The sequence below is a fragment of the Amphibalanus amphitrite genome, unplaced genomic scaffold (genome assembly GCF_019059575.1).
Source record: "Amphibalanus amphitrite isolate SeventyFive unplaced genomic scaffold, NRLGWU_Aamphi_draft 000239F_arrow, whole genome shotgun sequence".
NCBI classification, from domain to species: Eukaryota; Metazoa; Arthropoda; class Thecostraca; order Balanomorpha; family Balanidae; genus Amphibalanus; species Amphibalanus amphitrite.
This window is the reverse complement of record NW_024881734.1, coordinates 483,706-497,667: the sequence shown is the minus strand read 5'-3', so window position 1 is coordinate 497,667 and position 13,962 is coordinate 483,706. Positions and strand designations below refer to the sequence as shown.

The window sequence follows — 13,962 nt, the reverse complement described above, 5'->3', positions numbered from 1 at the left end:
GATGCAAGCATCCCTGAAAAGACAGTCTAATGAATTTCCGGGATAAGCCGAATGGTGAGATTTTTATACGGAGCCTGAGTGCTTAGTGGCGATAATTTAGTGTGTGCTATTACTGCCGGCCAAAAAACATTGCTTTACATGGGCAGTATTTATACCAACTGCCTAGACATATCTGATAAACATCAACAGCCGCGTCAAAAGTGACAAATATCGCACTAAGGCTTTGGCAGCGAGTGTATGACTTTGAAACATCACCTGGGGAGGCGCCTGTTACATCATAGATAAGTTGGCGTCGTTTTATCTGAGGATTATTCTCATTTCTCTCTAACTGGCTCGCAGGTACTCTGATGGCCATCACCAACACTGCTGCCACCGTGCCGGGGATGCTGGTGCCCAGCTTCGTCGGCGCTCTCATTCACGAGGAGGTGAGTCAGGTGCACCGGTAATTGCAGAACAAACAAATAGTGTGACAGGCGCGGGAGCCGCTGATTCATCAAACGCCACTCATCCGTTTGCTTGCACACCTATACCACTTGCATGCAATTAGGGCAATCGATCTTTCCCATGCAGCATTTTGACCTAAGTACTCTTTTTCTTCCATGAGTCGTGGATTAGTCTAGCTCATTGGGCTGTGCACTCAGTTTCTGGGAGCGTTTCCGCGCACTGGTAAGGCCGTTGTATAATCGGTCGTCCTTTTCGAGCACTGCGGTGCAGCATAACTGCAGGCGCACACTACTGGCGCCATCTATCGTGCGATTAGTGAACTGATTTATGGGTGGATCATAGCACGTTTCAAGTACAATAATTTGTTCATCAACTGTGCGTCGGTAACTGCCTCATTACGATTCATACTGGACCATGTGGGAATTGGGATATTTATCACAAGGAACGTTGGCATCACAATCTAACTCTCCCCGGATACTCTTTCGGCCTCCAGAACACGGTGTCGCAATGGAGGATCATCTTTTTCGTCACCTCGGGCCTGTTCGTGTTCCACGGCGTGCAGTACCTGCTGTTCGCGTCGGGCGAGGAGCAGCAGTGGGCGAAGGACGCCCGTCGGCGCGCAGTACCCCAGGAGGAGCCGGACTCGTCCCGGCACTGACCGGCCCCAGGGCCTCGGCAGGAAGGGGCGCTGGGTGTCTGAGGATCTGCTGAGCTGTCGGACGGCCGGACGGCACTCCAGCCCTTAGGGTATGGACTCAATGGAGTGGAAAAAGTAGTGCCGGAAAGGAGACGGTGACTGGCTTTCAGCTGTGCTGTGTCTGTCTGTTCCTCTCTGTTCCTCTCTCTCTCTCTCTCTCTCTCTCTCTCTCTCTCTCTCTCTCTCTCTCTCTCTCTCTCTCTCTCTCTCTCTCTCTCTCTCTCCCCCTCCTTTCCCCCTCTCTCTTTTTCTCTCTCTCTCTTCCTCTTCCACACCAGAGTGGTACATACGTACCCCAGCCCCTCGGCGGTCCATAGCTCCCAATTAGAGGTAGGAATGTGCTTGTTGCGTGCTGTAGTCTCTCTGCGACATATTTTAGCTGGTAGATGTTCGAGAATTAAGAACATTTTTAGAATTCTGATGGATTTCTGTTGTGTGTACGGTAGATGTATTATTCAAATGGTCGTACTGCTATGACCGTACCTACGCGTATTTTGAAAGGAAGTAGTCTCATTGCTGTTCTACTTCTCATTGTTGATTACCTATATCTTTTGTGGGCAGCATTGCAATTGTGCTGGAGTGCAGGAGTGTGCCGTTCCTCTGAGCGATGCTGAAATGTTGTTTATACACCTATAATCTACAGCTTGGTCCCTCATACGGCCCACGAAGGGTGGCGCCCTCTCGAGTCTGCCGGTCCTGCCAACTGCCGGCAACTTGGGAATCTCGTAACATGGCTTTCATTGTCGCTGCACCGAGCCACTCGTGAGCTGTGATGTGACGCACATAAGATACCAAAGTCGTATCTTCGGACTTTGGTGTAAATCCACAATACCGGTAGCTATTTGTGGATCCATGTTATCAGTATTGAAAATGTTTGGAAACAAAACTGGAGAAATTATATACCAAACAGCATGTTATGCGTCTTGTGGCTAGTCAGTCTCTGTCGGTTTGGTTTGTTCGTTGTTGAAGGAAAGGATACGTTCGTTGCCTGTTCTATTCATGCATTATATTTCTAGCCTGACCTCCATGCTGACCTTCGATGGTGTTGATGGAGCGCTAAAGAGTCTGAAATTTGTGATGCTGTGGTCTTTCGACGTGTTTACTCACTGTTTCTCTCGTCTATCGACAAAGTTGTCTCAACTGTAGCATATGTGGGTCAAAGCTGATTGCGGAGACTGACTGCAGACTGAAAGAATGGGAGACTCAAACTACATATGTAGAGGGACTGGTGGAGACAGAACGTGACTAAGCAGTGAGCCTATTAGGCATGTGCTGTGTCCAAGCAGTAAGCACAGTGCTTGCATGTGCTGCAGCGAACGTTTAATTGCATATAATTATACATACTCGAACAGTGTAGCCTAATTGGCGGAATCGTGCACCCAAGGGCTGTTTAATCAGGTGTCAAAAGGCCAGGCTGGCCCTAGCTGTACGTATAATATGCACCTGCACATTGTTGTGTAACACATCGCTTCTCGCGGCCGATCGTTGTGTGTGTGTAAGATGTTGGAAAATATACGTTTGGAAGAACGCGGCTATATGCAAAATACACGTTTTGTATGAGCTTAAAGGGGCCCTCCCACCTTTAAAAAAGTTAATGAATCGGCATGAAAGTGATGTTGCTCGGTTCAGAAAGAGCGAAAACGAATATCTACCAAATTTCACCGACAAATATTCACCGGTTTACAAGATATTTGAATCAAAGTGCTGCAACTTTGAAATTAGATATTTTCGATTTGAGGCATTTTTCGATGTTGTGAGAAACCGGTAATTGCTAGCCAGGCCAGGGACCCCATTTTGGCTATCTCAACTCAAAACTAATGTTAAGGTGGGCTGGTCACTTTAAACATGTGTCAGCACAATAGTCAAAAGAACCACAAACTGAGTTGAGGGTTTAAAGATCGGTCAGTCGAAAAATTATCTTTTTGGATGTCATGCGAGCCGAGCAACACGTGCTCCATCCATCCAGCCACGGTACGTTGTCGAGCTGTGTGAGCAAAAAAAAAAAAAAAGATAACCGCTTAGAAGCACTGAAAGCAACCATTGCTGATAACTTTACGTCCGCATTTATGCAGACCAAAGCTGCAATACATCGCGAGCACTAAAACGAGCCTCATGACCCGGCTACCGGGTGTCACGAGGTCTGTTGGAAGCCCCATAGTCGAGCCTCCCAGCTGAGACCGTAAATTCAACGACACGCCCACATGCCACGGACTGAGCGCTGATTGAACGCGGTAGCATAATTGGAGCAGGGAAGAACGGGTTGAACCGAGACAAGACGAAATTGAATGGTATGGACTGGGGCGGTTAAGGGAAGGGAAAACAGACTGGACGAAATGGGACGAAACGAGGCGAGTCGGAATAGCGACAAAGAGCGATACCGCAACGAGGGAATGGAACGTAAAGGAACCGAACGAGACGATCCGTAAGAGGATGGGACATGAAACAGGATGGATATGAACACAGTGGAACGTGACGCTAAACGAGACGGGACGGAACGAAACGAGACCAGACGGGATGGGACAAGAACTGAGAAGGAACGAGATGCGAGCGGTGCGGAAGTGCAGCCCCCCCCCCTCCCCCGCGCGGGGGCGCTGCATGGACGGTTCCAAAACTGCTGACTCGTCAGGCGCCCGGCGAAGGAAGTGTGGTATCGCGTCCGTCAGCTGAGCAGGCCGGGTGGAACGGGTACGGGAACGGTCACCTTGGGTCACCCCGTCAGGCCCCCTGCAGACGTCCGGGGCACCGCGGAGGGGTCGCTGCCGCTGGCGCCCAAACACACACCGCAGAGGAGCCACTGTCCCTGCTGAAGTCAGATTCAGAGGCCCCCCGGCAGACGGACCGGAGCTAGGGAAGGTGAGAGCTGAGGCTGACAAAGGGAGAGAGAGAGAGAGAGAGAGAGAGAGAGAGAGAGAGAGAGAGAGAGAGAGGAGAAAGAGAGAAAGAGGGAAAGAGAGAAAGAGAGAGAGAGAAGAGAGAGAGAGAGAGGGAGAGAGAGAGAGGGAGAGAGAGAGAGAGAGAGAGAGAGAGAGAGAGAGAGAGAGAGAGAGAGAGAGAGAGAGAGAGAGAGAGAGAGAGAGAGAGAGAGAGAGAGAGAGAGAGAGAGAGAGAGAGAGAGAGAGAGAGATAGGGAGTGTGGTTAAAATATACAGACAGCAGACATATGTACAATGTGTACCTATTGTATGTACAGCTATGATTCCAATTTCCAAGCCAGGGGCGTGGCTCATACCTATGTTGTAGGTTATTGAAATTACTAGGCATTTTACGTACATCACGAGTGTTAATAAGTTCCGAAATAAAATGTCTAGCAATGACGGTTGGTAAATACGAGATCCTATGATCCTCGTGGTAATGAATAGTCGTGCGCTTTGAGAGCTGGAAAAAAACTTTATGTGAATGACTGGATGATCATATCAAATCCAGCTGACATCACATCAGTTTTAAATGCCCATTCCAATGCCCTCACTACATTCTGACGGTCACAGAATTGAGAATGCTCTCGGACGTGCTCGGACGTGCTCACAGTCTAGTGAACTGCGCAGTAGCGTTACGCCCGGTCAGCCTATGGTCGCAGTGGGGTGAGCGCCGGCCGCGGGGCCCGGAAGGTGGGGAAATCCCGTCCCGGTGCCAGCGCCGGCCGTGTCTGATTCCGGGTCCAGGGACGCTGAGCGTCAGTCGTCAGACTCAACAGAGCAGCAGCCGACTTCGTGACCGCGACGTTTCTTGGTCTTCTGTGCAGTGTGTCGCCTTAGCAAGCCATCAGGGGTCAGATCGATCAGCGTGTCAGCAGGTCAGCGCCTCAGGTCAGTCGCGACTCGCGAATATTATAGATACTAGATCAAGATAGACCAGCTAACTGCTGCAGAAAACCGTTTCAGTTTAGAGTGTATAGGACATGCAGTCGGCATGCTCTTATAAGGTGTGTTTTCCACCTTTTATACCCCTGACCTGACACGAGAAAAAAGTTAAATATTGAGAGTCAATTGCCAATTTGTTTTATCTTAACTTTTCGCGAAAAATTATTTATGATGATCATTGATCAACCTGCACCTGAAGGTAACTGTCAGTGCGCTGGGCGGATTGCACGTCCTAAGGCAGCGATCGTAGACGTACACGACGACGACGTAAGACGTTCCACTTTTCACGAGCGAACAGTTGCCTGGAGTGGTAGGCTGTGCCGCATCACACGGGCTGAGTTCAAAGTGGGCCCAAGGCTCAGCACCTTCGCAAGCTTAGCGGTCCAGCCAACTGATAGCCTCTAAGGAGTGGAACATCATTCTGTAGTCAACTGTACCTACATACCTAAATGCGTGGGATATATATATATATATATATATATATATATATATATATATATATATATATATATATATATATATATATATATATAATTATATATATATATATATATATCAGGGGTGAAAAATTGTATCGTTTTGTCGTTGTCGACGACAACCGAGAAGACGATCTTATGGCGACCATGCGCCGCGCCTGAACTGATTAAGACCTCCCGCTTAGTGCGGTTAGAAGCGCGCAATCCATCCGCCTCTGCCCACCCAACCCAATCGCCTCTGCCCACGCAAACTATTCTCTGTCCCTCCCCATCACATTGACTCGCAGTTCTCGAGTCCGTTACCTCCCGTACGCGGCGGCATCCCAGTGGAAAATTTCCTGGTAGCTACAGACATATTCCAACTCCCCGTAGCTATTTAGTATATACTGCGTCGTTCGACCATCGTTCAGACGGCCGATCGGCGACCCTCATAAAGACGACCAATGGCATGCCAAGTGGTCGCCGTGGTTGTCCGCTGGCAACACGTGTCTGGCAAATCTAGTACATTCCAGGACTCGGCCGGCCCCTGCCCGCACCCTTCAGCGCCGCCCCCGGCCGGCGGCCAGTTAGCGTCCCCTCTAATCCGCCGGGGCTCCTTTTGTGACGTCAAAACCCACCCCGGTGGCGCCTGGGGGTAGGTCCGCGGCGGGACATCTTGAGTGGGACCGTGTCAGTGCCGGTAATGTTTTGGTGAGGCCGAGGGGAGGGCACGCCATGTCATGCCCACGAGGATATGGAGGCTCAGGACTTCAGAGGTCGAGGAACACGGATCGTCGGACAATTGAGCCTGACGGCTGATCGCCCTGCGCTATCAAAAAGGAGCGGAATTATAATATATTCGCACGCAGGGTACGTGGCGTCTGCACGACTGAAGTGTACCAACTTGAGCACGTTTTGTTCAAAGGTGAGTGGAAGTCGACCAGTGGCACCGTCGAAGGGTCACCGAAAGGGTCAAAAGGGCTGTCTAATCTTTACCGCGGCGCTGTACAGCTCTATATAGTTGGTTCCCGAGTTGTGCGCCGGTGTTAAAAAAAAAAAAAATTGAAAGGCAATATCTTTCATGACCTCCGGTGACCTGACCTTTGACTTAGCCTATAAAACGAATGTCATATTTTCGCCCTTATTTTGGACGTTCTTTCGAATGCCGTTTAGGTACTGCTTGTCACTACGTGACCCAGGATCCGAGTTAAAAGGGCGGGGTGTTTGACCCTCCCCCCCCCTCCCGAGCAGGGCGTGGAAATCAAGGACCCTCAGCGGGCGCAGGTTAGACATCTTGAGTTGACAACCAAATAAGCCCGTTTTCCTCTGGACGACAACCACCGAAACACTTTTTCCAGCCCTGATATATATATATAATTTTATATATATATATATATATATATATATATATATATATATATATATATATATATATATATATATATATATATATATATATATATATATATATATATATATATATATATATATATATATATATATATATATATATATAATATAGATAGATATAGATATAGGGGAGAGTGGGGATAATTGGGGCGGGGGAGAAGTGGGACACCTTCAATATCTGGGTGACCGATTGGACAAACAATTTTGTCTTTGCATATTTTCTCATGAATTTAGTCGGGGCGCGTCACAACCAAGCGGTTTCCTTTTCCGGTTGCCTGTCTCTGAGATATTGAGTTGGGGTCTAAAATGTGTTTTTTGGCATTGTACATACTCTAATTCAATTTGCCGTTTATTCACCGATGTGAAATGTTCAGGCCGTTCACCTTTGGATGTCAGTGAAGTCATCTTAATTATGCAGAAACATTTTTATGTACCTATACTTTTTGTGTGGGAGAGCAGTTGAAACAAGAATGACGACTTGGGGAGAACTGGGACAACGTGCCTAAACCTTGTCCCAGTTCTCCTGTATGCAAATGCATGGGAAAATTGTCCAAGATACTCAGTGCCGTCAGTGTAGTTCAAAAATGATAATCGAGGTGATTTCTTTAAGTGTCAATTTTTAAAACACCTTCTTCTGTGTGATGGGTGATCAAATTTTAATTGTATTCCATTTAAATCACATTTCTTGACCAGTCCCAGTTCTCCCCATCATTTGTCCCACTTTTCCTGGACGTGTCCCAGTTCACCCCATTGTCAACCTTCCCTAAAATTTAACTTTGAGAAGTAACACGTGAACAAACACGCATAAAAACAGTAAAACATGAAGTAGAAATAAACCGTTCACCAGTAAATGCAATCAATTTACTTAAATCTTAAATATTCTATCTTTTACGATTTTTCAAAGTTGACGTCAAAATAATTTTCCACTTCTCCCGGTCTCCCCTAATATAATAACTACAAATCTACCTTTACTGGTTACACATACCTACCCCCGAAATGGGCCTGTCATCCATAGCAAATAATTAATAAAACGAACTAAACGATAAAAGATAAGCAAGTAATAGCCTTTGGCTCATTGTATAATTGACGAAAGAAATGGAAAAGAATATATGTGAGATATTTCGTGTTCGACACTTTTTCATTTCGAAGATAACATTTTCACACCCTTACGCGTGAAGCACAGGAAATCGAAGCGCGCAGTGTATACCTACAGAGGCAGGATCCATGACATTTACGTACAGTAGCAGAACCTTAAGGTCATTTAATAATTCTCTTTGTGTTCCAGATCATCGAAGATGTCAACCGACACTGGGAAAAATCACCGAAGGCCTCTCCCATTGCTCTGCAGAAATTACAACAAAAAATGTGGATGTTCCCGAGAAAGTTGTGAAGATTTGCACTTGTGCTATTACTTTCTCATCAGGGAATGCTTAAACAAGGAGTGCTCCCGGTCGCACACTTTGGAAACACCCAGAAATATCATGACCCTTGAGAACTTGGGTTTTAAGGGCAAGGATGATCTCGATCTGGTGTTAACCAGCATGCAGCGCAAAATGCGCGGGGTGCGTATCAACTTGTGCTACACATACAACGCGAACGAGTGTGCGTCCAGCGGATGCCGCCGGTTACACCTGTGCTACCCATATGTGCTCGGTAGGTGCACGGAGGACGAGTGTGAGCTGAGCCACAGCGTCACCGATGGAGAGCACAACCTCAAGGTGCTCCGAGAGGCCGACATGGCCAACGAGCCCGCCTCCTTGGTGGTGCAGACACTGGCCGAGGTTCTGACCGAGTGGCCTCTTCGGCTTACTATTTGTCGCGACTTTTGGCGCAATCCAGGTGGATGTGAAGGGCGCTGCCGTCGACTGCATGCGTGTCCTTCGTACATTAAAGGGAATTGCTGGTACGGGGAACGTTGCTACAAAAGGCACAACTTGTGCGATCCGCACAACCAGCGTGTGCTGGCGTTTTTTGGCTGCACGGAGGCCGAGGCGCTGGCCCAGTTTGCCGCCCGGAACATGGCTGCCGCTGAGTATGCGGGAGGCGGCAGTACTGCTGAAGCAGAACACTGTGGAGAGCTGGGAGCGGCAGTGGACGCCAGAGTCCGGAAGGAGCAGTCCGATGGGCTCTCAGATGAGCAGAAACTGATCGAATATCTGCAGCAGTTTCGGCTTCGGAAGGTCCAGCGTGAACAGGAGCGCCAAAAACGCCGAGAGCGGCTTCAGCACATAGAGAGGCAGATCGAGCGCCAGGGAGAGGGGGACACCGACCCAGGGCACTATTATACGAGTGCTAGCTCTCTGCAACAGGAGCCCAGAACATGCAAGGAGAAGCTCAAACTTCAAGTCAAGCAGTTGCTCGAAGAGCAAGAACAACATGTCCGAGATCTGGCTCGATTCAAGAAGCTCTTCAGCACACAGCTGGAGTGCATGAAGTGTGTCGTCTGCAAAGGCGTGTTCAAACGTCCCGTCACTCTGAGCTGCTCTCACACGTTTTGTGAGGCGTGTGTCAGTGTGGAGAGTCGGCGACGACAGTCAGAGGCCTGTCCGCTCTGCTTCCAGCCGGTGTATGCCACGACGCGCTGCTCAGTTCTCGACAAGATACTCGTCTCTCTGGCGGATATACCGCTGTAGAGAAGACAGGGGACGTTCAGCGACTGCTGGTGAGCTCACGTCTTCTCGCCATTGCCTTTGAAAACGGAGCGGGGTGCCTTACATGCTGGAGGAGGAAGTCCAAGGCAGTGGCCAGGGTGAACTTCGTAAATCTGGAGGTTGGACCAAGGAGTTGGACTATATACGTCCAGACCATCATTGCGTTTCCATTTTACTGTTTCGCTCGTTGCCAAAGGCGCTGAGGTCTTTCGCTGCAGCTGAGAAGAGAAATCTGGCAAGTAACTATAGACAACACAGAGATCATAGAACATGGTATTTGTAATTGTACTAAGATTATACTCGTATCTGGCCTGTTGTGTACTATTATGACGAAGTAAAAGTTTTTGTTGTTTCATTTCTTCGATTATGTCTACTGATCAGTTCTCAGTTACATTCAGCCTGCATGATGAACACAAGCTACGGAAACGGAGTCATTTGCTATGCGTTTTATTGCTGTTGCCTTGCTTATGCGCAGTTCGTTACAGGGACCCGGGAACGATTTTCAAGTTGGGGGGGCGAGCCTAAAATACCTTACATGATGCATATTGAAACAGTGGCGAAGCTAGGGGTCTAAGGGGACACTTACCCCCCCCCCCCCATCGGGATAAAGGGGACCCTCGGGTCTGAGGGGCCCTGCGGCGCCATTTGACCGCTGAAGGTTAACGATGGCCATATTTCTACTCAGAAGGGCCCCATGGGGCTCGTCAGAGCACCTCATGGACCCTAAATAGCCACACTAAGATCTCCATAAGGGTCCGACGCCGGCGTCTGAGGGCCTCTTGCGGCTTTTAAGGACACCTCAGTGATCTCCAAAGGCCCATTACTGGCCTCTGAGAGGTCTTACCGGCCTATGAGGTGCCAGTTCTAGGGGCATTTCCCGCCTGTGATGGTCCCACACTTAATTTTCTGAGGGCCCCATAACGGCATCTGTGGGGCCCTCGTCGGCGCCTATGAGGGCCTGTCTCTAAGGACCCCACAGGACTTCTTCTGCCGGCGTAAGGTCCCCTTGCCAGTCACTGAGACTCCCTGCCGGCTTGTAGAGAGTTCGCGTCAGCAGCACTAAAGGCCCCACACCCGTCTGTAACGGCCCCACACCAGCGTCTATGAGGATCCACCACTAAAGGCCCCACACCCGTCTGTAACGGCCCCACACCAGCGTCTATGAGGATCCACAGCAACGCCTGTAACTTGTAAGGACCCTCATCGGCGCCTCTGAGAGAATCACACTAGCGCCTCTGAGCGCCCACACCGGCACCTGCATGGCGGCCCCACACCAGTGCCTCTAAAGGCCCCTTACCGGCGGCTCTGGGGGCCCTACGCCGGTGATTCTGGGGGTGCTACCGATAACCGAAGGCACCACACAAGCCCTTAGTGTCGCTGAGCTTTAATCCCATACCGGCCCTCCGAGAGCGCCACGTCATTGCACTCATTGCCCCACACCCCTCCATCACATCCGGAGCGGGTAAACTGTGTTATACCTATAATAGCAACGATTTTACCACCGTTGTACGTTATGTATTTCTCAAAGTTGATTCAAGCTGGTGCAGTATAAAATCTGGCCTGCCAAACTTATGGCCACGATCAAGCCCAAATCAAAGCGGGATGACAATAGTCAATAGCAGATGTTGTCAAATCGATACCTACTGTATCAGCAGAAACCATTCAGATGGCAAGGAAAATGCCATGTGTCGATGCGTAGATGTATGAAGGAAACAAGAAGGAAAAAAGTCCGGAAAAGGGAGGAAAGATCTTTTCTCGCTGCCACAATGTTGAGGGGGCGCCGCCCCCTCGGCTCTCAAGTTGGGGGGGGGGGCAAGCGCCCCCGCTGCCCCCCCCCCCTGTTCCCGGGTCTATGGTTCGTTACATTATGTTAGCATTAGGTATTCGTTACCTTTGCATTGGTGCACCTCTGTTATGTGTCGAGCTAAGCTACTTAGTTCGCCATTGTAACCGATTATGTATACATTACGCCGTTAAAATATAGCGTCCTACCCTACTGCATGTCATTAACACGCATGTGTCTCTGTGTGTATCGATGCGGGCTCGGTTGAGGTCATTGATCTGAACTGCAGGGGCTGTTTGACACCGCCCGCGCCGTTCACACCCTCTGCCGACGAGCTCCATTGGTGGAGGCCATTCAACCGGTGAGGTTGGCCCGTCAGCGAGCTACCTTTTTATCATATCGTTATCCCTCGCAGACCCGCATCCCTCACGATCGATGACGTCACAACTTGGCACAGCTGTCACGCAGGTAGTGACTGTATAAAGGTGCCGGCGACACACACAGTTGTGTTCGGAGACAGCCGAGTGTCGGACTATACCGCTGACCGGTACTTACATTAGCATCCACGAGAAGACGCCATGCTCTCCACGGTGGCTGCTGCCGCGCTCACTCTGTTGGTGGTGGGAGCTCCGGGCGCGCTGGCCGCTGCTGCACGTAAGTAAACGCTACTGCATTTGGATTTAAGCATTCCAATTGCAAAGTTGTTATTTGTTTTTGTCGTGTCTGTTTACGCACTGTAGTTGCCAATATCTAATTTGACCCCTGATTTACCGTTCATTTCATATTCATAGCGATTTTTAAATGCTGCAGGTAGCTACAAAGTCCATTACTATGTCCTGTGCAGTGTGCAGGGTCCAGCCCCGGTGCAACATTGCACGCCCTCTACAGCTGAACTGTCCCGTGTCCACAGCGCCTCTCGGCCAGGAGGGGTGTGTCGGCGCCGGCGGCCAGTGCCTGCCCACTGGGGGCTGTCCCGACTGGCAGCGGCCCGTGCCGGGCCTCTGTGGAACCGGCCGAGACTGCTGCTTCCTGGGTGAGCGGGCTTACCATCGCACAGGTGCACCCGGTCCTCCCTCTCCCGTGACCTTCCCCGGTCACAGTCTCCTTATAATATGTCTTCATTCCTCCAGTATTGAGTCTCTCTTTTCCTTATCTCCAATCTTCTGAGTCTACCCTTGTCGCTCGTCAAAGAATTCAGAGCACTGCACTTAAAGCTCAAGTGGTATGTTAAAATTACATTATATTGTCACAGTTTAAGTGTCACTGCCAGTTAAAAGTAAAACAGTAGGTAAATGTCTCTGTAACTAACTGCAACTGCTGTCAGTCACTCGGTGACAGGTCTGCTGTCATCCCAGTAGCAGTTTGACCTCAGTAGCCGTCATAAGTTGTAAACACGTATCAGCCATCAATTTCCTCTGACCGATCAAATGTCGCTCCGGCAGAATACACCAGCCACGCGCTGGAGTGCGGCACCTTCGGCGGCGAGTGCACCACTGCGGCAAGCTGCGGCGGGGCTCCGCGCCATCCGAACGCCTTCTGTCCGACCGCCGGCCACGTCTGCTGCGTCTGGCTTTATTGAGCTGACCCAGCTTGACCTGACCTGACCTGGTCGGTCCGGGATGACGCCCGGGTTCTCTGGCACGGTGCAAAATGCAGGGTATGGGAGATCGTTCCGAGTGTTATATATGCGACGTCAGGCCGGCCTTGGTACGATCCCACTGGCAGAAATTTAAGAATAAGTTGATCATAGCAGTTAACTTTAATAACTTCGTTACGAGCTACTGTTCGATTTTAGACATTTTGGATTTTGGAATGAACTCCAGGTAGCTACCCATGGCTACTGGAGAATGCTAATATGTATTGTTTACTTTAGTAAGGCGTTCTACGTACGTGGTATACATGACATGTATACCAATATGTCGGCTAGTCGTCAGTGTCACCTTCATCGGTGCTATTATAGTGTTACAATCATGTGGCATTGTTTCTTTCATACCGACAGTTATATTTTATACGCTTTTAATAAATACTGCACCGTGCAAAAACGTTGAATGACATGATCGACACATATGATATCCGCGAAACAGGCAAGTATCATAAATGTTAACACGTCGTCGCAAAAAAAGTCCAAAATAGAGCTCGTCTTTTGCATTCTGTCCGTCTGACGGTATTAGGCCATGGCCTAATACACACTGGGTCAATCCGGCTTAAAGTCCTGAGAGACTAATCACTCCCAGCCTTACGACCTGACTCGCCTGTCCCGCTAAATCGATATGGCCACTCAGCGCACACGCTTTCCGTTCTGGTAGTCCCGCTGATGACTGCCGCTGGGACCCGTGAGCTTAACGTTCTCCGCTAATCCCGTATACGGCGACTTTCCTTTCTGTCAGCCCCGCTGATACTAAAGTGTGCCGCTGTGACCTGCCCTGCTAAGCCCGCGCGGCGGCTTTCCGTCCTGCTAGCCCCGCTGATAGATGTGCTGCGACCCGTTGCCCTCCGTCGCCGGTCGGACACACGCAGCTGGCCCCGCTGCGGCGCAGCACGACAATCGATGTGTTGGATGGCGACCGGCCGCCGCTCCTGTGCATATTTGATCAGGTTGGCCCGGCAGGTGTCGCGCTGTGGCCGCCACCGCCGCCGCCGCCGCCGCTGGCGTCACCACTCGGCG

General features: G+C 49.9%; 2 protein-coding genes across 11 annotated transcripts in view; both read left to right on the top strand.

Moving 5' to 3' along the window:
- The window catches only part of LOC122386062 (putative inorganic phosphate cotransporter), a 40,776-nt gene extending 38,108 nt beyond the window's left edge, over positions 1-2,668 (top strand). The window contains exons 9-10 of the mRNA XM_043374842.1: positions 340-425; positions 938-2,668. Of these exons, the coding sequence (XP_043230777.1) occupies positions 340-425; positions 938-1,102 (251 nt within the window). The 3' untranslated portion in view covers positions 1,103-2,668. The remainder of the gene's footprint in view (positions 1-339; positions 426-937) is intronic.
- A 1,177-nt stretch (positions 2,669-3,845) lies between these two features.
- Positions 3,846-13,339, top strand: LOC122386081 (U-scoloptoxin(19)-Tl1a-like). Of its 10 annotated transcripts, none has more exons than XM_043374886.1 (4): positions 3,868-3,994; positions 11,755-11,951; positions 12,208-12,330; positions 12,740-13,339. In XM_043374886.1, the coding sequence occupies exons 2-4, from the start codon at positions 11,876-11,878 to the stop codon at positions 12,874-12,876; spliced, it is 336 nt and encodes a 111-aa protein (XP_043230821.1). In that variant the 5' UTR covers positions 3,868-3,994; positions 11,755-11,875; the 3' UTR covers positions 12,877-13,339. The 10 variants fall into 10 exon arrangements, 6 of the variants coding, with proteins under 6 accessions (XP_043230818.1, XP_043230821.1, XP_043230822.1 ...); XM_043374887.1 differs by having other exon boundaries at positions 11,713-11,951; XM_043374885.1 differs by lacking the exon at positions 3,868-3,994 and adding an exon at positions 4,653-4,944.
- Positions 13,340-13,962: the final 623 nt, after the last annotated feature.

Coding starts and splice junctions, on each gene's coding strand:
- LOC122386081 (XM_043374883.1), top strand. CDS start 8,159: ATGTCAACCGACACTGGGAAAAATCACCGAAGGCCTCTCCCATTGCTC.